Source organism: Onychomys torridus, chromosome 2 (genome assembly GCF_903995425.1).
Source record: "Onychomys torridus chromosome 2, mOncTor1.1, whole genome shotgun sequence".
NCBI classification, from domain to species: Eukaryota; Metazoa; Chordata; class Mammalia; order Rodentia; family Cricetidae; genus Onychomys; species Onychomys torridus.
In genome coordinates, this window is record NC_050444.1 from 66,050,673 (window position 1) to 66,076,340 (window position 25,668).

A 25,668-nucleotide genomic window follows, 5' to 3' on the forward strand; every position below is an offset into this window, starting at 1 on the left:
AGCTGCGGGCCGACTCTCAGCTGCTTGTAAGCTGGTCCTGTGCGTCCGACATCGCTCACAGAGGGTTAGTGGCTCCTGACCTCACAGTCCTCTTGGGCTGGGGCGCTCCCGATTCCGCGGTGTCCTTGCTTTTCGGTCCCCGACGGAGGGCAGCCTAGCGGTGACGCGGGTTTCCCAGCCGGCAGTTTTAGGACGCGGCACCCGGAAGTGGCGGCTGGAGCGGGAGCGCTGAGTTGTCGGGCGGCGGGACAGCGGCCCGGAATAGGGGGCGGGGGCGTTGGTCATGTTTCCCTTCGGGCCCCACAGCCCGGGCGGGGACGGGGCGGCTGGAGCTGAGGAGCCGCCGCCTCTCGGAGGGCCGGCGGCAGCTTCCAGACCGCCCTCTCCAGCTCGGCGGCCGGCGCCTCCACAGCAGGGAGCTGACGCGGCCCCTCCCCCGCCGGCAGCCCGGAGCCCTCGCCTCCCCGGCGGCCCCGCACTGTCCCCGGGCGAGCGCGCCGGAGAGCTCGCGGGCCCCGGAGCTCTGGAGCTGTCGGCTGCTGCAGCGCAGCCAGAGCTGTCACCGTCCTGCTCGCCGCGCAGGCGCTCGAGGCCAGACGGCAGGGCCGGCAGCCGGAGCCGGCAGGGCCTCGGCGCGGGCCTGGGCGGCCCCGGCGCCAGACTGTTCGGGTGGCTGAGAGAGCGAAGCCTCGGCCGCGGGCTGTTCGTGGACCCGGCGCGGGACAACTTCCGCACGATGACTAACCTGTATGGCTCCATCCACCCCGCAGACTCCGTGTACCTCAGCACCCGCACCCACGGTGCTGTCTTCAACCTCGAGTATTCGCCCGACGGGTAAGCCTGAGCCCCAGCGGGCTCCCTCCGCTCAGGTCGGCTTGCGGCCACCGGCCGCCGTGCCCCTGGTCCTTTCGGAAGCACACTGTCGCCTCTGAGCCCCGACCTGGCCTTTTGAGGTAGGCAGGCCCAGTGCTTCCCTTCGGGGTCCTGGAGGCACGGCGGAAGAGAAATCCCTTAAGCCATCGCTGCAGGTCTGCCAGAGCCAGTCCACAGTAGGTGCTCAGTAAATATACTTTAAATAAATGCTTATCGTTTCGCTGTTATCCTCGGTGGGCCTTTCTCTGAGCTGAGTTTGTGTTAAAGAGTTCAAGGTAGGAAGCTTGCAGAATCCTTGGACCTTGTGCCAGATCCTAAAAACTCTCGAAAGATACTAAGACACTGCAGAAATATGTTTCTTGGTGTTTAGGCCGTTTATGGGATAGACTACATGCTTGGGTTAAGGGTATCTAACTTTTTGTTTTGTTTTGACTGACGTCTGATTGCTCTTGGTTTACTTCAAACTATAGGAAAATTTCAAAGCTGTCCGAGGTCTGTTTAATACTTTATCTTTTGAGTGCAGAAGTTCAACGACAGTCAGAGGAAAAACACTGCTCATGGTTTCACCGTCAAATGACATGACTAGTAGCACTGTTATCACATTGGGCCTCTGGGTTACTAGTCCTTGCTTAGTTAATGCATTCATTCATTCAATCCCTCGTTAACCAGATGCTTCTGGAACACTTGATAGGTTGCAAATGCATTGATAGCAGTGATGAGTAAACTAGCTGATGCCACTCCTTTTACCAAGCCTCGGCTCCGTCAGTTCAACTGGATGTGAGATTCTAAGTCATGCACAGTGGACACCTACAAATTGAGATAAAGGCTTAAAGCCTGTTGAGCTAGGTTACCTTGAAAATGTGACACCCGGATCAAGAGCAGGAAAGAAATGAATCAAGACTGCTGGGTCAAGAGTAGATTTATTTCATATGAATATGAACTTAGGCTGAAGGACCATATTAGCGTATAATGTTAGAGGAAATGGAAATAATGAAGCAAAAATTTTTCAAGGGAGGAAGACCTAGAATATGCTGAGAAAGAAGCATGGGAACACAGTTACTGAGCAAGTAAAACCTATTCTAATTCATTGACAAAAATGCTTCTTCCTAATTATACCTGGTACTAGGATCTCTGGAGCTTTTCCTTCTATTTGCTGGTTTGAGTTTTAGCAGTGGGAGCATACCTGAATTCAGAAGAAAACTGATGGGAACCTTCTTCCTTTTTGTTTTGTTTTGTTTTAAAGATTTATTTACTTATTATGTATACAGCATGTATGACTGCAGGCCAGAAGAGGGCGCCAGATCTCATTACAGATGGTTGTGAGCCACCATGTGGTTGCTGGGAATTGAACTCAGGACCTCCGGAAGAACAACACTCAGTGCTCTTAACCTCTGAGCCAGCTCTCCAGCCCTATGCAATATTCTTAAAGCTTCCTCCTCTCCCCAAATACTGTCTTTGCCTCTCTTTTCTGTCGCTGAATCCCTCTTTTACCAAACTATACTTTGAGGACTTAATAAGTAGGTGTATCATTCTCTGGAGGTAGAATTTTAAATAGGATACGGTGAGTCTAGAATTAATTATGAAAAATTTAAATTGCCAGGGATGTTAGAATGAGGGATATTACATATAGTTGGTTTTTTGTTTGGTTGGTTTTGGTTTTTCGAGACAGGGTTTCTCTGTGTAGCTTTGCACCATTCCCGGAACTTGCTCTGTAGCCCAGGTTGGCCTCGAACTCACAGAGATCCACCTGCCTCTGCCTCCCAAGTGCTGGGATTACAGGTGTGCACCACCACCACCACCCCTTACACATAGTTTTTATTTGAATATGGACTACATTCTCCCAGAATTTATTTATTTTGTGTCTCATGGTTGCCCTGATACTCACAATGTAGACTAAGCTGGCCTCAAAGTCACAGAGATCCACCTCCCTCTGCCTTCCAAGTGCTGGGATTAAAGGCATCACATATTCATGCAGGTTCATACAGGTTCATGTGCATTCCATGACTTATATGTGGAAGCACATGTGTGGAGGTCAGAGGGCGACCTCTAGGAGCCATTCTTTTCTTCCACCATGTGGGCCCCAGGGATGGAACTCAAGTAGTCAGCCTTGGTGGTAAGGCCTCTACCCACACAGCCATCTGCCCAGCCCCAGAAGCATTTTTAAAAAGTAATTATTCTGGTACTCAGCTCATGAAATAGTCAGCAAGTCAGGGAACTTGCTGTACAAGCCTGTTGATCTGAGTTCTGATCCCTGGAACCCATGTGAAGGTAAAAAGAGACCTCTGACCTGCACATGTACCCATATATCGCGCGCGCACGCGCACACACACACACACACACACACACACACACACACACACACAATGATAATAACAACAGCTTAAGAGACTTTAATAAGTATTTGTATTGCAATTTCAAGAAAACAAAGAATAGATAATTTTCTTCCAAACTAGTAGAGAAAAAGTATGAAACAAGGGAAAAGATTACAAAAAGAAGGTAAGAAGATGTGGCTCAGGAGGAAGTGCAAACTTGAGGACCTGACTTTAGCACCCACACAGAGGCTGGGTGTGGTGTCTCAACATCTCTAACCCAGCATCTTGTTGAGAGAGGTTGACCCCTGGGGCTCACTGGCCATTCACTGTAGCCCAAAAAGTGAACTCCATGTTCAGTGAGAAACTCTGTCTCAAAAAGTAAAGTAGAGAGGCTGGAGAGATGGCTCCGTGGTTAAGTGCACTTGCTGCTCTTGCAGGGGACCTGGGTCCCAGCACCCACAAGGCAGCTCCCAACTATTTGTAACTCCAGTTCCAGGGGATCCATTCTGTACATATGTGGTACACATACATACATACAGACAGACAAAACACACAAATCAAATAAGTAAATTTTTAAAAAATCACACACACACACACACACACAGACATGAAAAGGTTAGCAAAGGACAGAAGAAAAAGAGCGTTGATATTGTTTAGTGGTAAAGCATTTGCCTAGCATGTGGGTTTAATCCCAGTACCCTCTGATACGATGAAGTATAATAGATAAAAAGCACAAAGAATAGCTAAAAATAAATCCAAATGTTACTAAGTATCATAAATATAAATGTTCTAATGAAAAGCCAAAAAACAAGCTGCCAGGAGTCAGGCCAGGAGAAGCAATTGGGCCCATTAGTTTGAAACAGGCTTAGATAATATATCCAGGCCCTATTTCAAAGAGATGGGCAAAGACTGTTAGATTACAAGGGGAGATAATTAAAAGGTATAGAAATATATATAAAAACATTCCAAAACAACTGGTAAGTCACATTAAAAGGAGAATAAAATAGACTTGAAGGAAAAAAAAATTACTAAAATGACTAAGTTACATCATAAGGGTGAGAACTCAACTCTGCCTGGAAGCTTGAATGGGTATTTACATAAGGATTAAACAAGTATTAGATTTAAAATATAAACATCAGGCTGGAGAGATGGCTCCGAGGTTAAGAGCACTGTCTAGTTGCCCTTCCAGAGGTCCTGAGTTTAATTCTCAGCAACCACATGGTGACTCACAGCTATCTACAATGAGATCTGATGCTTAATATGGAAATGAGAAAACTTCTAAAAAATATTTATTTTATGTATATAGTACTCTATCTGCAAGTACATCTGCAGGCCAGAAGAGGGCATCAGATCCCATTATAGATGGCTATGAGCTCCATGTGGGTGCTGGGAATTGAACTCAGGACCTCTGGAAGAGCAGCCAGGGCTCTTAACCTATGAGCCATCTCTCCAGCTCCTACCACCTCCAAAAAACTTTTATTTATATGTATGTGAGGGTTTTGTTGTTTTGATTTGAGATAGAGGTTTACTATTTGGTTGAAGCTAGCCCTGAACTCACTATGTAGCCCAGGCTGGACTTGAACTTAGGGTAATCCTCTTGCTTCAACTTCCTGACTGCTGGAGTTAGAAGCATACACCACCATGCTCAGCTTCCAAAATGTATTTAAATGAAAAAAGTTAGTTGTAAACAAATGTATGAGAAAACTCGGGGTAGAGGAGGAGATAAAAACCGAGTTATGCCCCGGGCGGTGGTGGCGCACGCCTTTAATCCCAGCACTCGGGAGGCAAAGCCAGGCAGATCTCTGTGAGTTCGAGGCCAGCCTGGGCTACAGAGTGAGATCCAGGACGGGCTTCAAAGCTACAGAGAGAAACCCTGTCTCGAAAAACCACCACCAACAACAAAAAACAAATTATGTATTTCTTCATCAAGGGGCTGGCTTATACCCTACCAGGCTAATTAGATAAAATCAGACATACGACTCTTCCTTTAATGGCTTTTTAGTTTTGTCTCATACTTCATGCAAAGCCAACCTTTCATGAACTGAAAGTCCTCAGACACTCTGAGCACAGCTTTTGGAATTCCTCAGCGAGGTTGCTGAAAGTGATGATCTCTGTGGGGCACACAAAAGTGAAGTCTGACAGGAAGAAAAAGAGGACCATGTACTTTCCTCTGTAGTCCAAAGCTTGACTTCCTTGAAGGTGCTGTTCACCACCGAGGTGGCTGTGAAGTCATGTCTGGCTTTCAGATATGTGCATTCTGGGAAGCCATGACTTGCGTGGGTAAGAGCTGGCCATGCCGGCTACCAGACATGGGACACAGAGAACAGATCTCAGATAACAACCCTTATAAAAGAAAGCATTTAGTTGGGCTTGCTTCAGTTTCAGGGGTTTAGTCCTTAGTCTTTCCAGGAGGGGGCAAGGCAGCACACAGGCAGACGCGATGCTGGAGAATGAGCTGGGAGTTCTACATCTGGATCCACAGGCAGCAGAAAGAGTCATTGGACTTGGCTTGGGCTTTTGAAACCTCAAAGCACACCCCCAGTGACACACTTCCTCCAATGAGGCCACACCTAAGTGTGCCTCTCCCTATGAACCAATGGGGGGTTGGGGGGGAGGCAGATGGCTAGTCTTAATTTAAACCACCACACTTCCCTTTTGTTAACGTCTGAAAAGTACTTTCCCATTATTCCTGACTTCACTCTGCAGATACCTCTAACCAACCATAGTACACAAAGGGCATATGAAAAATTCCAGAAATGACTCAGAAGTTTTACATTTCATGCTAGTCTTCATAATTTGATGAAATCTCTTATCATTCCACTTTGTCCCTTATGGGACATAAGTCATCCCCTTATACTGTATCCGTACTGTGTGCTAGTCATTTGGTAGCTCCCAGTCACCAGCTCAACTCCGGTTTCCCAGTGCTGTGTGTCACTGTGATTTTAGGCAGCAAGACTGCAAAGCACAAGAGGTGTGGTACTGGCAGTTGGAGTGTGCAGAGAGAAGCCATAGTTCATCCTGCAGTCAGTGAAAAAGCAAAACAAACCAACCATGCCAGACTGCTGGTACCTGCAGAGGGTTCTGTGCTTTGAGAGTGAGCACACGTGTGTGACTGCACCACAGTGCAGTTACAACTGTTATGCTTGATTATACTTGTTCATCTTCATTTACAAATTCAGGCTTTGCATTAGGAGGAGGACAGTGTGTGGAGGAGTCCTTACTTTTTGGAGTTTCAGACATCCACTTGGGGTTTGAGGTCTTTCCCTCACGAATAGGAGGACAGTTACGATGTTCCATGGTCTATAAGATACTCATTCTCTCATGTATATTTAGATTGCTTTCAATTTCTCCTTTTTACAGTGGAGCATATCTTCATGTTTCTCGTGTTGATTAATAATTTCTTCACTAAATTCCCAGAGGAAAAGCTATCTATAATATGTGTAATTCTAATTAAGTGAGCCAGAGAGTAAGAGAAGAGTAAACAAGAGAAATGTGTTGCTGCTTCCTCTCAGGTCAGTGCTGACAGTTGCCTGTGAACAGACTGAAGTCCTGCTTTTTGACCCTATTTCTTCAAAGCACATAAAAACCCTTTCTGAAGCGCACGAAGACTGTGTGAATAATATCAGGTGAGTATGCTAGGAAATAACGAGCTTTTAGTGTGTCTCAGAATCTGGTGTGCAAGTTAGTGGAAATACGTTATGCACTACCCAGTTGCAAAACTTACCTTATAATTACAAATTTTACTGCTAATGATTTTTGGATTGGAACTTTTCTGCAATATACTGTTTACTTCCATGCAATTTTTTTTTCCTTTCCTCTTTGTGTGTCAAGGTCATCATTGTGAGCTTTAGCCATGTACTACTACTATACTACTGCATTGGCTTAACATCATCTCTCACAGTCATACCACACAAAGAGAAAACATCTTTGTAACATCCTGCAATGCTAACTCCTTCCCTAGTCAAAGATTTGGGAAGTAAATTACAGGTGAACAGTTTGGTGGGTTAATATGCAGTCCTTAAAATGATGATTGTAGAGACTATATAACACTATAGACAAGTGTTTGGGACTATGTAAGCTAAAGTCATACAGACTATACAAATATATGAGATGATGCAGAGGATTAAAAGATGGTATCTAACTCCTAGCAGTAGTTTACATGGGCAATAATTTACTGTTAATATGAAATGAAATTGTATCTTATAGTTATTACTTTCAATGTTATTTTAAATAGAGATGTGAAATTACTTGCAATTTAGGTAGCGTGCTGTGTTCTGCTATAACTCTACTGACGCATGCACGCAGAACCAGAGAACCAGTAGTGCAGAGTCACAGTTGGGTTCCAGGGGACAGGCCTGAGATCTGTCTGCACGGGCTGAAGCTGCAGGCTCCTGGTCTCTCACTGCAGCACTGAGAGCTGGTAGCTGCGATCTTATCAGTTAAAAAGGTAAAAGCACTGAGGAGTTTGGTGTGAAGAAAGACCCAGAGCCACCATCACCACATAAAGCCACTAGTTGAAATGTCTGTCTCATTTGTGAAAGGCTGAAAACAGAAAGCTGTTTTGCTCCCTGGGGCTGCAGGTTTTAGCTGGTAAATACACAGCCTCATGAAGAAACTGAGTGGAGGTACTTGCCAGGCTAGTGACTGATTGTGTTTGTGTACTGTTTCCATTGCTATCATGAAACTGGAGCCCTGAAATGTCAGTATAAAACCTAGGAATAGACTAGGGGCCCAGATGGCCAAGGACAGGCAATCCTAAAACCCTTAAATAGGAAGGGAGAGAAAAAGTTAACTTCTTCCACTCGAGCCTATAACGAAAGTTTCAACATTCATGAAGACATCTAATATTAATACAACAAAGTCAAACCACCAGAACAGGGATTTCTCTGGATGAAATTAACTTATGGAGTAAGTAGTCCAACAAAGACTTTACTTTTAAAAATAAATTATTTATTTTTTTTTTTGACTAGGTAATACATGCACGTGGTACAAAATTCAAAGGTACAAAAGGGTAAACAGTGAAAAGTAAGTCTATTTCCACCTCTGTCGCCTAGCCACCCAGTTTCCTTCCCCAGAGGCAACCACTATTACTAATTTGCTATCTTCTCTGAGATAGTTTATGCATGTGCAAGCATATAAATACATACATACACACACATACCCCACATATACTTTTATATAAATGGTAGCATTCTACACATACTATTATATGCCTGGCCTTTTTAACTGAACATATTTAGAGATCATTTCATATTAGTAACCATGGGGTGATCTTATTCTTTTTAACGGCTGCATAGTATTCCATTGATTGGGAGAAACTTTAAAACATTTTTAGGATGCTTAAAGAGATAAAATGTGCTCTTTATTAAAGAGAATGAAGAGTATAAATTAAAAGAGGTGAAAGAAGCAGGTTTATATAGTAAAGAGCACATGGAAATTAAAAATGTTGCTATATAATTATATTTTAAAGAGGGAGGGTGTAGCTAGGGCTTTAGCTCAGTGATAGGGTACTTGCTTAGCATGTCCAAGGTCTTGGGTTGGATCTCGAAACATTGCTGGGGAAACAAAAGACAAAAACGCTTGACACTTAACGGGGCATAGTTCCAGTTTGGGGCTGGGGATGTAGCTCAGAAGTAAGGTGTGTGCTTGGCATCTCTGAGGCCCTGAGTTCAATCTCTAGCACCAGAATTAAGAATAAAAACTTGGGGCTGGGGATGTACCTTAATTGGGAGAGTTCGTGGTGAGCATATGTGAAGCCTCTGGACCTCATGCTGCACAGATGGAATGTGGTGGCTCAGGCCTGTCATTCCAGGTCTTGGCTGGGAAGCAGGAAGGCTGAGAGGGAGTCAGAATAACCTTTGGCTCTATATTGAGTTGGAGGCCATCCTGAGCTACATGAGACCCTGTCTCAAACACAAAATAAATAATAGTAACACATTTTAAAATAGAGAAAAATTTAGGTTTAATTGATCAGATGAAGTTTACTCTTTAATTGTTGATGAGTGAATTGGAAGTTGGAAATAATACCAGAATATTCACCCAGTACATACAAAGAAGGATTAAGAGGTATTAAATGTTATGAGTCTATAGTTAAAATACAGGATTAACTGAGAAACTACAGCATATATAAAGAATGCAGAACTGGACATGGTGGTGTACACCTATAGTCCCCACATTTGGGAAACTGGAGGATCCCAAATTTGAGGTCAGTGTGGACCTCAAGTGGAAGCTTATTTAAAAATTAGTTGATTAATTAACTAATTAATTGTAAATAAAAGTTGTAGAGATTTCTGGAAATGAACTTGGTAATTGTTCAGACTATTTAGTAGTGAGGGAGAGCCAGTTTCTTTTTCTTTAGACTATGAAGCAGGTTCAAGGTGAATCTGTATCTGGACAGGTTGTGGTAAAATTCTAGATTAAATCTTAAGAAGTGGGAGCTGGAGAGATGGCTGAGTGGTTAAGAGCACTAGCTGCTCTTCCAGAGGACACAGGTTCAATTCCCAGTGCCCACATGGGGGCTTGCAACCCTCTGTAACTCCAGTTCCAGTGGATCCCAAACCCTCTTCCAGCTCTGTGGGCACCAGACATACATGTGGTGCACAGACATACATGCAGGCAAAACACCCCTACACATAAATTTTAAAAATACTGAAAGTATTAAAAAGCTGTAAAGTTAGAGGCCAATTACATGTGGCAGTATGATAAGGCCAGGCTGTGTACCACATTATGTCAGATAAATATAATCCAGACTAAAGAACTGTAGTTAGGTCAGATGTTCACTGAACTATTAACAGTGCAGAAAATAGAATTCTGAGGGTTTTCTTTCCTTTTGCATTTGATACGTTTAAAACAGAACCGAAACTAAAGCAGTAAGCTAGGTACAGTGGCGTGGGCCTGCTTATGACCCTGATGTGAAAAGGTCACTTACAGCCCCGAGTTCAGCACAGAAAACCTCATCCACAAACAGGTCAGCAGTGCTAGAACAGCCCAGTGTCAGTGCTCGCCAGCACCCAGCACGTGGAGAGCCCTGGGTCTGCATCTCAGCACTGCATTGCAAACAACAAAGAATGGGATAATTAAGACCTGCAGATAAGCCCTGCCCAGTAGAAATGTGATGCCAGCCACATATGTGATTTTTGTTAGTGAGTATATTACCAAAGAAAGAAGCAAGATTAATTTAAATGTATTTAGCCCAATATTTCCAAAATACTATAATTTCAACATATAACCAGTACAAAATTCTTGAGATATTTTACTTCCACTTTCTAGTGGTATCTTTAAAACCCAATGTGTATTTTATACTTAGAACATACCTCAGTTTACACTGGTCCTATAGCATGTGTTTGAAAGCTAAATGGGACTTAGAGATACCACATTTGACAATGTGGCTTTATACAGTGGCAACAGTAGGTTAATGTGGGGAAGTTTTGTAGTGTGAGATGGTACAATATAATAAGACCCATGTCATGTTTAGGAAGAAGACAGAAATATTAAGCAATTTCAGACATTTTTAGATCAGTGCATAATTAAATGTGTGCATTAAAAAAAAACCCACAACACTTAAGGAGGCTGGAGAGATGGCTCAGAGGTTAAGACCCTTGGCTGCTCTTCCAGAGGTCCTGGGTTCAACTCCCAGCAACCACATAGTGGCTCACAACCATCTATAATGAGATCGGATGTCCTCTTCTGGAGTGCAGGCAAAACACTGTATACATGATAGATAGATAGATAGATAGATAGATAGATAGATAGATAGATAGATAAATCTCATAAAGGAATAGCTAAAATCTTGCAAATATAATTCATAGCTTCAGACCACTAGAAAGGGAGGACACAGCCAGTTCAGTTAAAATAGGAAAACTTCAATTGATTTTTTTTTGTTTTGTTTTTTGTTTTTTTAATTTAAAACAGAGGAAGGATAAGAAATAGAAGTTCAAAATATAGATCATTTATAGAACACATACATAAATTGATGTTAATTAAAATACAGTCTGGAGCTGGGTCTGGTGGTGCCTTTAATCCCAGCACTTGGGAGGTAGAGGCAGGAGGATCTCTATGAGTTCTAGACCAGCCTGATCTATATAATGAGTTCCAGGACAACCAGCGCTATAAAGTGAGACTGTCTCAAAAACACAGAACAATATCAACAACAACAACAAAAAGCAAACGAACAATCTACAATTTGAATAAGAAAAGGAATAATTTGTATGATATATATACTTACAGAGCAATGTCATAAGAAAATAAGTGAGAAAGCTAAGACTCACTATTGGATAGATGAAAGAGCATAGGCATTAAGGGTAAAATGTATAGTATTTGTAGTTAAAGGGAAATTCAAGATAATCACAAACTTTTATGCACCTTCAACCCAGCCGTGATATCACAGAGCAAAAGCGAAGTGCCAGGTCCATAGTGCTGATGAGGTTCTGATAGCTGAATACAAAGCTAGCCAGTGTAAACCAAGCTGTTGAAGAATAAGACTGCACATTTAAAGTATCTGAGTAACATTTCTACTAAAACAAGTGCTGAATAAAGTACTGATATTCGTGTATGTACATTGTACTACAGAGTTCAGTGAACAGGACAGAGAGGAACTCTTGGACTACGAAGGAAGTAGAGCAGGAACAATGAGAAGTAAATAGGCTTCAGCTTTTACCCTCTAAGGCCTGCCAAGTGCTGGTGACCCCAGCTTCCATTTTGATAGAAATGAGGAGCTCAGGGGACAGAAGATTCTAGGGGCAGCTCCAGATAAAGGTTCTTCTAGAATACTGTAAAATCTGGACTCCAAAGGATCTCATTTGCAGCATAAACCATTCCGAATCTAGACCAGTGTCAAGGAAAAGGGTTAACCACAAGTCAATGCTCATAGAAGCTGACCCTGCTGTACAGTCCATCACCTCCAGCCAGCTTGGATCAATCTGGAAGGACTTTCCAAGATACCTATAAAACAAAACCATGTAAGTCACCAAGTGTGGTGGTCCATAGCTTTTAATCCAGCACTCCAGAGGCAGTTAGGTGGATCTCTGAATTGGAAGCCAATCTGGTCTGCATAGTGAGTTCCAGGCTGGCTGGGCTTAAAAACAAGTGCTGGTTGTGGTGGCACATGCTGGCAGGATTTGCTGAAGGAGGTAGAGGCAGAAGGATCAGAAGTTGGAGACCAGCCTGGGCTGCACATTAAAACAAACAAACAAAATCAGTCATGGGAGTCATGCACACCTTTATTCCCAGCACTGGGGAGGCAGAGTCAGGAGCATCTCTTGAGTTCAAGGCCACCCTGGTCTACAAAGCAAGTTCCAGAACAGCCAGAGCTATTCAGAGAAACACTGTCTTTGAAAACAAACAAACAACAAAAAGCCCATAGACATGTAAGTCCTCACTGAAGTAAACACAGTACCATAAAAAAGCCAACTATTCCCAAAGTAGTCTATTAATACAGTGAGTTTTTGACTAAGAAACATACCATCAGAGGTTTCTGTAAACTAAATTTAAACACTGTGGTTGAGTAGTGTGCCATGAGCAGCTGAAGTTATTCTGGAGAAGACTGCAGTGTGGGATAACAACCCTTTCTGATGTGAAATGTAGTCTTGGACCAGAACTAGAACAAGTGACAGTGGGATGATAAATCACCTAGAAGCAGACCTATGAGATAGGAATGTTTTAACATAAGAGCAGAAGCAAATTGGTGGAAAGGATGACATTGATAATATACATGAAAAGTTAAAGTCAGATCTCACACCATGGCTGAAAATAACTTCTAGTTAAAAACCTAACTATGAAAGCAAACCTTTAACGTTTCAGAAGTGGAGAGTGTACTTAGGTCTCTGTGTGAGAAACTATTTTCCTAGTTTATTTTATGTGCAATGATATGAGAGTATTGGATCCCCTGGAACTGGAGATAGACAGTTGTAAGCTACCATGTGGGTGCTGGGAATTGAACCTGGGTCCTCTAGAAGAACAGTCAGTGCTCTTAACTGCTGAGCTTATCTCCCCAGCCCAAGAAAGTATTTTTAAGACACTAAAAGCATAAAGCATAAAGATTGGTGAGTTCAGTTGAATGAAACAAAATGTCATTGTAGTTTTGTTATAGAAACCCTAACAAAGCCAGGCGGTGGTGGCGTACACCTTTACTCCCAGCACTTGGGAATCAGAAATAGGTGGATCTCTGTGAGTTCGAGGCCAGCCTGGTCTACAGAGTGAGTTCCAAGACAGGCTCCAAAGCTACACAGAGAAACTCCGTCTTGGGAAAAAAAAAAAAAAAAAAGAAAAGAAAGAAACCCTAACAGTATGGAAAGATAAAGGCCAATAGAAGATACTTCCAGTCATGAGCAGAAGGATCTTGAGTATGTTAAACCTTCTAACAAAACCTGCAGAGAATCACAGTGAGCAATACATTTGGAAAGGTTTTCAAGCTCATCAGTTGTCAGTGAAGAAATACAAGGCTTGGCCTTGATGAGAAGTAACACTTAGGTATATTGATAGTCTAACTAGGTAACACAGTTTTCAAAACAGTTTAACAATGCTTGGTAAAATTAGAGATCTCTACTTTTAAGGAATTAATACCCACCTTAACCATATGAATTAGGTGCATAAGGAGGAAAGGTTCGTTATAGCATTAGAATAGAAGGTAGAAATGACTCAATATGTCTGTTAAGAGGAAAGCAGATAAAGTTTAGTGTACAATGGAATACTATACATCAGTTAAATGAACCAAAAACATCCCAGAAGTGTAAGGATGAGACAGAAAAGCAAACAATAGAGTGAGCTGTATGGTGTGATACCATTTATATAAAATTTTAAAGCTTTACAAACGTAAGCTTGATGAAGGCATGCAATGTTCTTTTATCCTAGCACCTAGAACTGTGCCTTGTACATGGTGGGTGCTCATTAGATATCTCCATAATAAATTGGATATAAAAAGTATGGAAAACGTTGGATACATACATATTAATTCATGGTATTAAACATGTGCATGGGGAGTGACAAATTTTGGATAGTGGTTCCCTCTGGAGAGGGAGGGAGGGGAACGGGCTTGGGGAGGGACTCATGATGTTTGTATTTTCAGACAATTCTGAAAGATAACGAAATGTTAAAATTTGATAAAGCTGGGTGGTGGGTATCACAGGTGTTTGTTATATTTGTTTTAATTGTCCCTATTTCTAATATTATACAATTGAAAATTTTTCTATCTCAAAAAGAGTAGACTTGTGTCAAGTTGTTTGCCCCTACTCAAGATGACATTGACTAACGTGTTTGGATTCTTTATCAGTGTCAGCTCTCATGTGCTGCTGTCAGCGTGCACCCAGCACATGCACCTACCAATTTCAGTCTAGGAAAACGGATTTTGAAGTCTGTTTAGAAGCACAAGTAACTTAAAAGGTTAAGGATCTGAAAGGTCTCTGGGTGCATGAATTTAAATGTGCACTACTTAATACTAACTTCCATTTCTTGAGTCTTTACTGTGTGTCAAACCAGTAAAACACTTTTAATATGCTATATTGTTCAAGATTTTTTAAGATTTGGGTGCATGGGGACAACAGGCGCCTTGCTTCCAAACCTGGCAATCTGACTTTAATCCCTGGGACCCACCATAGTAGGAGGAGAGAACCAACTCCACCAAGTTGTCTCTAACCTTCGCATGTGCACCAGAGAGTGAGTGTACACAGACGTACACAAGTTAATAAAAATCCTCACATTTGTCTGGCCATGTACAAGCCCAGGCTGGCCTGGCTGGTCTTGAACTTGTCCTTATGCCTCAGCTAGTCTGATGTTTATTGTGTCTTCATGTGAGACAGATGCCATGCTTGTTTGAAGGGATAAGGACATCATGACGCTTATGAAGAGATGTCTCCACGGCTTCATATACAGGAATTAGTAGAAATAGAATCATACGTGGTTCCCTCCCGTAACGGTGGGCATACGTGCTTTTCTGGTTTTGTTCTGGGTAGCTATTTTGTACGTTCTTGGTAATGTCTTCTGGTTTATTTTTTAGTTTTTTGGATTATTAATCTTGTAAAATAACAATAATGATAGTTGAATATTTTCTATTCATGTTTTAAGAAAGAAAAATGTTTATGATTTAAATACATTTTATAGGTTTCTTATTCCTGAGAACTTTATATTTAGATGTAAGAGTCCATATAGCAATCCAGATTCCTGTAGTTATGAGGATGTAAGAGAAAGCCCCAAAGTAAAACTAAGAATATTCACACAGTGATATGACAGAAAATCAATGTAGCACCTACTTACAAATGCAGTCTTTGTTGGTCTTGGGCTATTTTGTATATTTTACACAATATAAGACAAATACAGTGTTTGCCAGTTGAGAGGAAATATATTGTATGCATATGTAATTCCACAAAACCTGGCAGTGATATTGGAGAAGTGGTCAAGACACATATAAAATCATTGGCAAGAGTGGGCCTGATAGAGAAAACACCAGAAAAAAACAAAGTGATAGAAATAATGAAACAAGAACACCTAGAATTCTGTGACTATCTCACTGGCTCTTTGAACAGCTGATAAAATCTGAGGATTTATGCAAAAGTGATCATCATTATAGTACAAAACTCAACTATGAAGGGAAGATATAATCTATTATAATTTCATTGCAGAGATTATACCCAAAACAAACAAACAAAATACTCTAGAATTTAATCCAGTTTAAGAATTTTCATGTAGTTAAATTTTTAAAAAAGTTTCTTTTCGTAATTTTTTAGTTTAAATTTTTTAAAATACTCAACAATATTTTGACTTGGACAATGAGATGTAGGTACTGAAAGAATTCACTTTCAGTTGCCTTTATCCTGTTCCAGTTTCCCTCAAATAGAAAGCTTAGCTTCTTCAGACAGGGGCCCACCCAGAGCCTTTATAGCCAACTTAGAGTTGTGTGAGCATAGTTGAGAGGTTCTGATTCAGACAGTTTTAGTGTTTGGGCAAGCTCCTACTTGTCAAAGAATGTCGAGTTAGAAACACCTCATAACTTTTTTCTTTCTCTAAGACAGTGTCTCGTGTAACCCTGGCTGGCCTTGAACTCACTGTATAGCCACATATGACCTTGAATTTATGATTCTCCTGCTTCTGCCTCCCAAGTACATGCTGGGATTGCAAACCCAGGGCTTCATGTATACTAGGCAAGACTACATCCTGCCTAACAGTTACAGCTTTTTAGGCTATTCTAAGTTTTAACTGGAGAGTAATGGGCCACATATCCAAGGGCTTATCTAATCCTTTCTATACGAGTACATATTTTGGGATAAAAATTGCCATAGATGATGTCTTCATCTACATACTACTCTTACTACTGTATGATTTATTCTCTATACTAGTATAAAAAATTTATCAGTTAATACTTTGGGGGGAAATGAGTGAACTAAAGTGCAAGTATTGAATTTTTTATTAAGGTAAACTCAATTCAAAATTAATTAGCTTTTACTCCCTCCAAGATTTATTCTACATTTTGGAGATTAAAATATTCTTTTTTTTTTAGAGCTGAGGATCAAACCCAAGGCCTTGTGCTTGCTAGGCAAGCACTCTACCGCTAAGTTAAATCCCTAACCCTGCAACAATTACTTTTTAGTTATTTTATTAACAAATACTGAAAAGCTTATTTCCTCCATCTTACTTAACTTTTAAAATAAAACCCAAAAGTTTGGGGCCCTGCTCATATCAATGATCTTAACATTGCTATGAAATCATCTCACTCTCTTTCTTAAAACTCTTAATGTGGCCTGGAGTGGTGGTACATTCTTTTAATCCCAGCACTTGGGAAGAAGAGTCGGGAGGATCTCTGTAAGTTTAAGGCCAACCTGTCTGCATAGTGAATTTCAGGTCAACAAGGACTACATAATGAGATTCTGTTTAGAGGAGGCAGGGTGGAGGGAGATGAGGAGAAAAGCCATTAGGAATCACTGGAGTAAGTCAGTAAGTTCCCCATGTGTCCCCTGAACCACATATGGCGATCTTTTACATACCTGTATGTTTCTTACCTCTGGGGGCTCCTGTTCCTTTTCAGTCAGTTCTCATTGTACCCATCTCTTTAGTTTGCTTATTTCACATAATAATTTTATGTAACAATGTGTTTTTATCTTCTAAATGAGCTTCAATTCATTCATTTAATAAACATTTACAGGTAGAACTAGAGGTGTAGTTAGTCGGTACAGTGCTTGCTTTTCATGTATCCAGCCCTGGGTTTGATCTTCAGCACCACATAAACTGGGAGTGGTGGTGCACTCCTGTAGTGAGACAGTCCTAAATTCAGTATTGTTTGAGGCCAACCTGGGCTATATGATACCCTGTCTCTAAGTAAATTTAAAAAGGAGCACATGTGCTTGGCACTGCAGCTCTAATCATGTGGTAGGTCCTTCCCCGTCTTCCAGGAGTTTATAGCTTTGTAAAGTGACTCTATACTACAGTGACAGTGTTTAATATCATGATGAAGTACACAGGCCAGCCTGAGCTACCCAGAGAAACCCCATCTAGAAGTGTCGAGTGCTGGGGTGGGTAAAGTGCGTGCATAGGAATCTCGGTTCAGCTTGCCAGCACCCACCAAAAAGCTGGGCTCAGTAGCACTCATGTGTAGCTCCATTTTAGCAGAAGTAGTCAGCTTCAGCTTCTGTCAAGAGGCCCTCCCTCAAAAACTAAAGTGAAGGACAACAGAGGAAGACAGCCTCTGACTCCGTCAGTGAACCTACACATACCTGTGCTCATACAAATACACCATACATGCACTCCAAAAACTACAGAGTGCTTGGGGAACTTTAGCATATTTGTAAACTGCCCTAGACTGGATAAAGAAGGCTGAATTTAGACTAGATAAAGAAGACTGGATTTAATTAAAAAAAAAAAAAAAAAGCGGCTGGCTTCCTGGAGGAGAAGACAGCTAAATATTAAAAAGAAAACAACTGGGTTGGGGATTTAGCTCTGGGTTCGATCCTCAGCTCAAAAAAAAAGAGGAGGAAGGTGGGCCTAGAATTAAAGCCACAAGTGTATGGCCATACCACCCCCAGTGTGCTAGGCAAGTTCACGTGCAGAGTTTCTGAGCAGAACCTAAGCCTGCTTAGTATATGGATGGGAGATAGCCTGAGAATAGACTGGAGACTTATAAACAAGAAAGAGACAAATCAAACCATGATAAATTGCAGTAAGTTCGTGATGTTGTTAGACAGAATTGTATATAATTTTATGTTGGAAGAAGCTCCAGAATTCATTTGTTCTACCAGAGACTATGAAGTTATATGTAACAATATTTGCTAAAGATACCATACTACTATTAAATTAGACATAAAAGTAAGTGGTCAGTTATAAGTGTTTGTATGTTGTTACTAAGGATTGGGAAATTAGTAAAAATTATAAAAAGCCTGCATTATAGCCTAAGTCCATCTTACAGTCTTGACTAATAAAATGTTGCCATGGGAGATTATTTGGGGAATGCTTTTGAGTTAATAGATTTAAATGATGGCACTTTGAGTGGCAATGTTTGTATGTAAACTTGTTGTTAGGAAGAGATATTACTTGTAGCAAATCTCTAGTATTAGAATCGTTTGTCTAATATAGTGTCCCCTTGAGCAGTCAAGTCTTTAAAATTCTATTTTAAAGTTCTATTACATTTTCTTTTTCCACTTCCTGGGCAGATTCCGGAGTTCTTTCCTTTCTTTCTTTCTACCAGCTGTGCTCCAAACACCTATTCACAATTTCCAGTTCCAAATAAAATCAACAGTGACATGGGCCAGTTATAGTACATCTCTAGTAGCAGTCTGGCTGTGTGACAAAGGTCACTGTCTGTTGTGTCAGAATCGCTAGGGTTCTTTCTGCAGGGAGGTTGCAGTCCTTTGGTTCCCATTGGTAATTAGAGATTGTTTCTAAAGTCATATTTTCTAAAGTAGAGATTAAATGAACCAGTTTTTCTTTTCTGCTTTTGTAGATTTCTTGATAACCGGCTATTTGCTACCTGCTCTGATGATACTACAATAGCACTGTGGGATCTGAGAAAATTGAACACCAAAGTATGCACTTTACATGGTCACACTAGCTGGGTGAAGAACATCGAATATGATACTAATACAAGACTCTTAGTAACATCAGGATTTGATGGAAATGTCATTATTTGGGACACTAACAGGTTTGTAAATAGGAGACTATGTTAGGAATGTGATACTGTAAAACTTTTTTTCTCTTTAAAAGATGGTGAACAAGTTCAGTGTTCTGATCTAGAGTCGGGGAGTGGGGTGTCAAAAAGTTAGCTTTGTCGGGGGAGAAAAACAAGGGAAAGTGATTCCTAGGCTGGGGACATGGCTCAGCTGATTGAGTGCTTACTTAGCATGCATGAAACCTGGTGTTTGCTCCTCATCACTGCATAAAACCAGACATGGTGATATAAGCATGTTAGCCCAGCACTCCAGAGGTAGACATATGAAAAGTTCAAGGTCATACTTGATAGCAACTTAGAGGACAGCCTGAGTTACAATGAGCTGCTCCTGTCTGGAGGGCATGGGGTGGGGGGGGGAGCGGGCAGTGGTGGCACATGCCTTTAATCCCAGCACTCAGGAGGCAGAGGCAGGTGGATTTCTGTGAGTTTGAGGCCAGGCTGGTCTACAGAGTGAGTTTCAGAACAGCCAGGACAATGTAGAGAGATCCTGTCTAAAAAAAAAAAAAAAAAGAGGAGGAGGAGGAGGAGGAGGAGGAAACTAAAAACACCAAACCATGGTTCCTTCTTTGATTACATTTAGTCATGTATAAAGATTTTAGAACTAAGAGTATATATAGTTCATTGGCAGAGAGAGATCTTTTCTAGCCTTCATAGGCCCACCACTGCAAAACTAAAGAAGAAGGGGTTGGGGATTTAGCTCAGTGGTACAAGCTCAAGGCCTGGGGTTCGATCCTCAGCTAAAAAAAAAAAAAAAAAAAAAAAAAAAAAAAAAAACTAAAGAAGAAAATGGAGGAAGAGACCAAGGCATATCTCATTGGTTTATAAAATGAATTTCCTAAATATAAGGGGAAATATTTTTATTTCCTATGTGAAACAAAATCTTCATTCTTTGGTCCTTTGATTCTAAACATATTTATTTTACAGTTTTTAAATTTTATTTTCTGCATAAAAAAGCAGTTTTCATTTGGAATGATTCTGATCTAGAAGTGGTGTTTAGAAATAACACATGGTATTGTTTGGGTTGTCTGTGAAAGACAAAGGATACCTGCTAGCATGAGCTTGGCAGGGACCACAGTTCCTCGGTGTCCTGTAGTGCACAGAACAGTGTATACAGTGACCTCAGCTATGGAGCGTTGCAAGAACATGTTTGCTTACAGAAAAAGTGTTTGCAGCGGTGACGCTTTGGTGGTGGTACTTGAAGTTGTTGTGCTTGTCACTAAGAGTGGTGTGGTGAATTGTTAAGATAGTTGACATATTAGAGTCTTCAGATGTTATGTTAAAAAGGAGATATCTTTAGTAAAAAAAAAAAAAAAAACTTCTAGGTACGCCCAATCCTTTGAGTGAAGGACAGAATTATTGTTTTTCAACAAATACAAACACATCTTTTAAAATGCAGATATAAAGTGTGCGGGGTTAATTTAGGAAGAAAATTTGAATAGGAATATAAGTAATAATTTCCAAATTAGAAGAAGAGTGAAGACCTAATAAAACAGCCAGTTGAATAGAAGCATAAAAGTGGGTGAGTAGGGCCATTTAAACAGCGAACAGGCCACACTGACGGCACATCTCTGTGACCCAGTGCTTGGGGATCTGAGGCAGGAGGAATTGAAGGCCAGCCTGGGGTCCATAGTACCCTTTTGTCTCAGAAAACAAAACAAGCTGGATCTGTAATCCCAGCTACTGGGAATGTTGAGGCGAAAACACTATAAGCTCAAGGCAAGACTAGGCAATTTAGTAAGACCTTGTCTCAAAATCATGTAATGGAAGGGCCAGTGCTCAAAGGCAGAGTGCCTGCTTAGCACGTGTGAAGCCCTAGGTTCAATCCTACTTAAGAAGCCAACTAAAATGTAGTGGCAGACTAAACAGTAATATCAAACCGTGTATTCTCTAGATGAGCCTTGTAAAATATAACAAAAACAGAAAACAGAATAGGGAAGAAAACGGATAAGTATTCATCAGAAGAAAACAGTTGTGGCTGCATCAATAGCAGTCAACAGTATTTAAGGCAAGAAGCATTGTAACCAATAAAAAGTACTGTATTAAAAGACTATTTTTACTAGAGTATTACCTAAAAATAAAACTTATTAGAAGCAAAACTTGACAGAATTATAAGGAAAACAAAAAAAAACAAAAACAAGAAATCAATAGAAAATATGAGGTTCATTTTCTCGTTTTCCTAATAATAAAGTAGACCTTTTTAAAAAGGCCAAGGAGATGGATTAGTAGATAAGGCATTTGCTCTGCATGTCTGGGGACCCGAGTTCCATCCCCAGAACCCACATAAATGTAGGCGAGAACAGACCTCTGACCTCCATACACATGCCATGATACACTCCCCTTCACACATACACACCATGCTTTTTAAAAAGGACTTAAAAATTGAATAAGGCTTTAGAAATTTAAATATTAGTAAACATGACATACATTTTTTAGTATTCTGCTCCCCCAAACAGTAAATATATCTGTTGTTGGGTTTTGTTTTTTTTTTTTTTACTCTTTTGGGGGCCCTGCCACCCAGCTCCCAAATAAATCACACATGGAGGCTTATTTATTTATTGGTTTTTCAAGACAGGGTTTCTCTATATAGCTTTGCGCCTTTCCTGGAACTTACTCTGTAGCCCAGGCTGGCCTCGAACTCCTGAGTGCTGCCTGCCTCTACCTCCTGAGTGCTGGGATTAAAGGCATGTGCCACTACTGCTCAGCTTTGGAGGCTTATTCTTATTTATAAATGTCCGGCCTTAGCTTGACTTGTTTCTTGCCAGCTTTCCTTAATTTATCCCATCTACCTTTTGCCTCTAGGCTTTTCCCACTCTCTTACTTCAGTAAATCTTACTCTTACTCCTTGGCTTGATGTGTAGCTGGGTGACTGGCCCCTGGAGTCCTCTTCCTTCTCTGGCTTCTTCTTCCTCCCAGATTTTCCTATTTATCCTCTCTGCCCTGCCAGCCTCACCTGTTTCTTTCCTCTGTCTCACTATTGGCTGTTCAGCTCTTTATTAGACCATTAGGTGTTTTAGACAGGCACAGTCACACAGCTTCACAGAGTTAAACAAATGCAACATAAACAAAAGTAAAACACCTTAAAATAATATTCCCCAACTTTCCCTTTTTTTGTCTAATAAAATTAAAGGTTTTAACTTTAACATAGTAAGACTATATACAAGAAAAACGAGTATCAAGTAGGAATTACATTTACAATATTCTGTCCATTTGTAGTTAACATATTCAAAGAGAATAATGCATTATCTGTCTTATCTTACTGAATCCAAAGTTTTACACCTAATTTATTTTCTATCATAACTATGGAAAACTGCAACTATACCTATCTAGTCTTCAACTCCATCAAAGACCTAGAAGGCTATAATATTACCTAACAACAGAGACATTTGGCTACCTGGACAGTCACCCAAAGTTCCTCTGCAATGTTGGGGCATCCATCTTCAGCCTGCAGGCCCAGACTATCTGGCAGACTTTTCAGTGGAGCAGGAAATTTGAAGGACTGTCCTGCCTTATTTTGGCAAAGTTCAACAGTCTTTCCTGTGTGTCCTGCATGTCCAGTCTGCACAGCACATAGTCAAGCCATCAAAGGCAAGAACAGTTTCATTGACCAGTGGCTAAACTTGCCACAAACAAAGCAAACTCCTTAAGGAGTTTCTTCAGTGCCCATCATCTCTGAGGTAAATTGGTGCTACTAGAAGCAGATGTGCCTCATTGTTATGAAAAGCCCTAAGTTGACAAAACATTTTAAATGCCATATTCTGTAGGTCTTTGAAAGATTTGAAGGCCATCTGTCTATCTCAAATATGTCTCTATATGATCTGGAAAGCATACCTAACATATGTATAAATTTGTTATAAATGACTAACCACTAACCTATGTTTCCTGATTATCCTATATAGTTTATAATAATAGCTTTCAAAAACTGTAACCTCATCCTACATTTCCAAATGAACTGCATAGACACAATATCTCAAACAAAAATAGAAACATACATACAATATGTTTAAAAAATAACTTTAAATTTTATCAATATACAAAAATCCTTTTAACAAGAGTAGAAACACATATATATATAATGTAACAAAAATAACTTTAAATTTGTGTCAGTATTCTTTTTCCCCTAAATGATAACAAACATCCATAACCCACCAAATAACTAAAACTACTCACACTCCCCACTAACTCCTGGGAATGTGGGTATCATTTTCTCTAGACTGCTTCTTGCTATCTGTGGATGAAGCATCTTTAGGGTCCCAGAGAGAAAATTTTGAGATAATAACCAAATCCTTGGGAAGACCAGCCATAATCCTTGTCAATAGATATCACCTGTCAAGATTCATGAGGTCTCACCCCTGATCACACCTGATACATCTCATTCCTGAAGGAATCCACAGCCTCTCATCACCTGTGGGAACAAAACTCCAAAGCATTTTTGATTTTCATTTGACAAATATTTTTTACTGTTTTGAAGTTAAGATAGCCCTAATGTCTCTTGGTTGGTTCAGTTTTGCAGCCCTGCTCACAAGCGCATGTCTGCCAGCAGCTGTCTTTTGCTCATCGCCATTCAAAAAATTCAAAATCAGCACAGTCACATACAGGATCCAGGTTCCATGTGTATTTTTCATCTCCACATGGTTTTTTTTTTATTATTATTATTACTTTTACTCTGTCTTTAAAGACTTTATTTTAAAACTATTTCTTTCTTTCTATGGCTGTCCATACCCCTTTTCTTTCTTTCTTAAGCCTACACACTTTGTTGAACACACTGTAACCTGTTTAGAGGTGGGGTTGTTGTTTGTTTTGTTTTTTTCCATCTGGACCTCTTTTACTGCATATCTCTAGTCTTTTTTGATTACAAAAGCAAACTTTTAAACTGCTAACCTACACCTGGATCCTCTGTGAGCAGTTCCTGGCTAGCTCTGCCTACTTATGGACTAGTGAAAGCCAGGCCTAAAGCTCATAGCCCAGCCAGAGGTGTGTGACCAAAAACTGTTCAACCTTCCTAGTGCTCTAGAATGCTGATGCTTGCACTATAGCAGGCATTTTTACTTAGTTTTTTGTTCTTGCTTAATGTACTGGCTGTTCCAAGGCTCATTGACCAGCAGAAGCTGTCTGGCAAAAATTCTTAAAGGAACCATATCCCTTTTTTTTTTTCCTTTCAGCTTTCTTGGGCCCTGGGGATATTCAAGTGCCATATTAGTATGCCAAAATGTTGTTTGTGTTTTCTTTATCTCTTTTAGGGGCCCACCACTCAGCTCCCAAATAAATCACACATGGAGGCTTATTCTTAATTATAAATGTCTGGCTTGTTTCTTGCCAGCTTTCATTAATTTATGCTATCTACCTTTTGCCTCTGGGCTTTTCCCACTCTCTTACTTCTGTAACTCTTATTCTGTGGCTTGCTGTGTAGCTGGGTGGCTGGCCCTTGATGTCCTCCTCCTTCTCTGGCTACTTCTTCCTTCTTCCTCCCAGATTTTCCCTTCTATCGATCCTCTCTGCCCGCCAGCCCCGCCTGTTTCTCTCTCCTGCCTCGCTATTGGCCGTTCAGCTCTTTATTAGACCATCAGGTGTTTCAGACAGGCACAGTAACACAGCTTCACAGAGTTAAACAAATGCAACATCAACAAAAGTAACACACCTTCAAATAATATTCCCTAACATATATCTCTTCAAACAGACCTAGAACCAATAGATAAATAAAAACAAACTTGTATTAAACTACACAGTAGCTATCAAAGAAATGCTGTCACCCAAATCATTCTCTCTGAACTCAGTGCAGTCTCATTAACACAGTTATTAGACGTGCCTACGTTTACCTTAGAGTGGTGGTTCACACTGTGACTCCAGCTTTGAGAGCCTGAGGCATGAGCATGAGCTGGCCTGGGCTACATATGGTGAGATTCCATCTGGGAGCATGAGTTGATGCTAGCCTGGGCTACATATGGTGAGATTCCATCTGGAAGGAGAAAGAGAGAAAGTCCCAGGTGTAGTGAAATTAGAGGACTGAAAGTTGATGAACTTTTTCAAAGAAATTGAGGGAAAGTGGGGTAAATTCAATAAAAGATGTATGGAAATAATAAAAAATAGAAGTGTAAAATCAGTATTGAAAATGAAAATACAGGGCTGGAGAGATGTCTCAGTGACTAAGAGCACTGGCTGCTCTTCTAGAGGACCCAGGTTCAATTCCCAGCACCCACATTGACAGCTCACAACTGTCTTAACTCTAGCTCAAGGGAATCTGACACTCTCACATAGATATACATGCAAGCAAAACACCAATGCACATTAAAAAAAAAAAAAAAAAAAGTTGAAACTGCAACCAGGCACAATAGTGCACACTTT

The 25,668-nt window shown here is 40.8% G+C and overlaps 1 protein-coding gene across 2 annotated transcripts in view; it reads left to right on the forward strand.

The window, feature by feature from the left end:
• The first annotated feature begins 85 nt into the window (after window positions 1-85).
• The window catches only part of Dcaf10 (DDB1 and CUL4 associated factor 10), a 44,646-nt gene continuing 19,063 nt past the window's right edge, over window positions 86-25,668 (forward strand). Inside the window, exons 1-3 of one of the 2 annotated variants that reach the window (XM_036179134.1) lie at window positions 87-834; window positions 6,698-6,811; window positions 19,105-19,302. In XM_036179134.1, coding sequence (XP_036035027.1) covers window positions 284-834; window positions 6,698-6,811; window positions 19,105-19,302 — 863 coding nt within the window. In that variant the 5' untranslated portion in view covers window positions 87-283. Of the gene's footprint in view, window positions 835-6,697; window positions 6,812-19,104; window positions 19,303-25,668 lie in introns of both variants that reach the window. The other variant, XM_036179135.1, reaches the window with a different exon arrangement.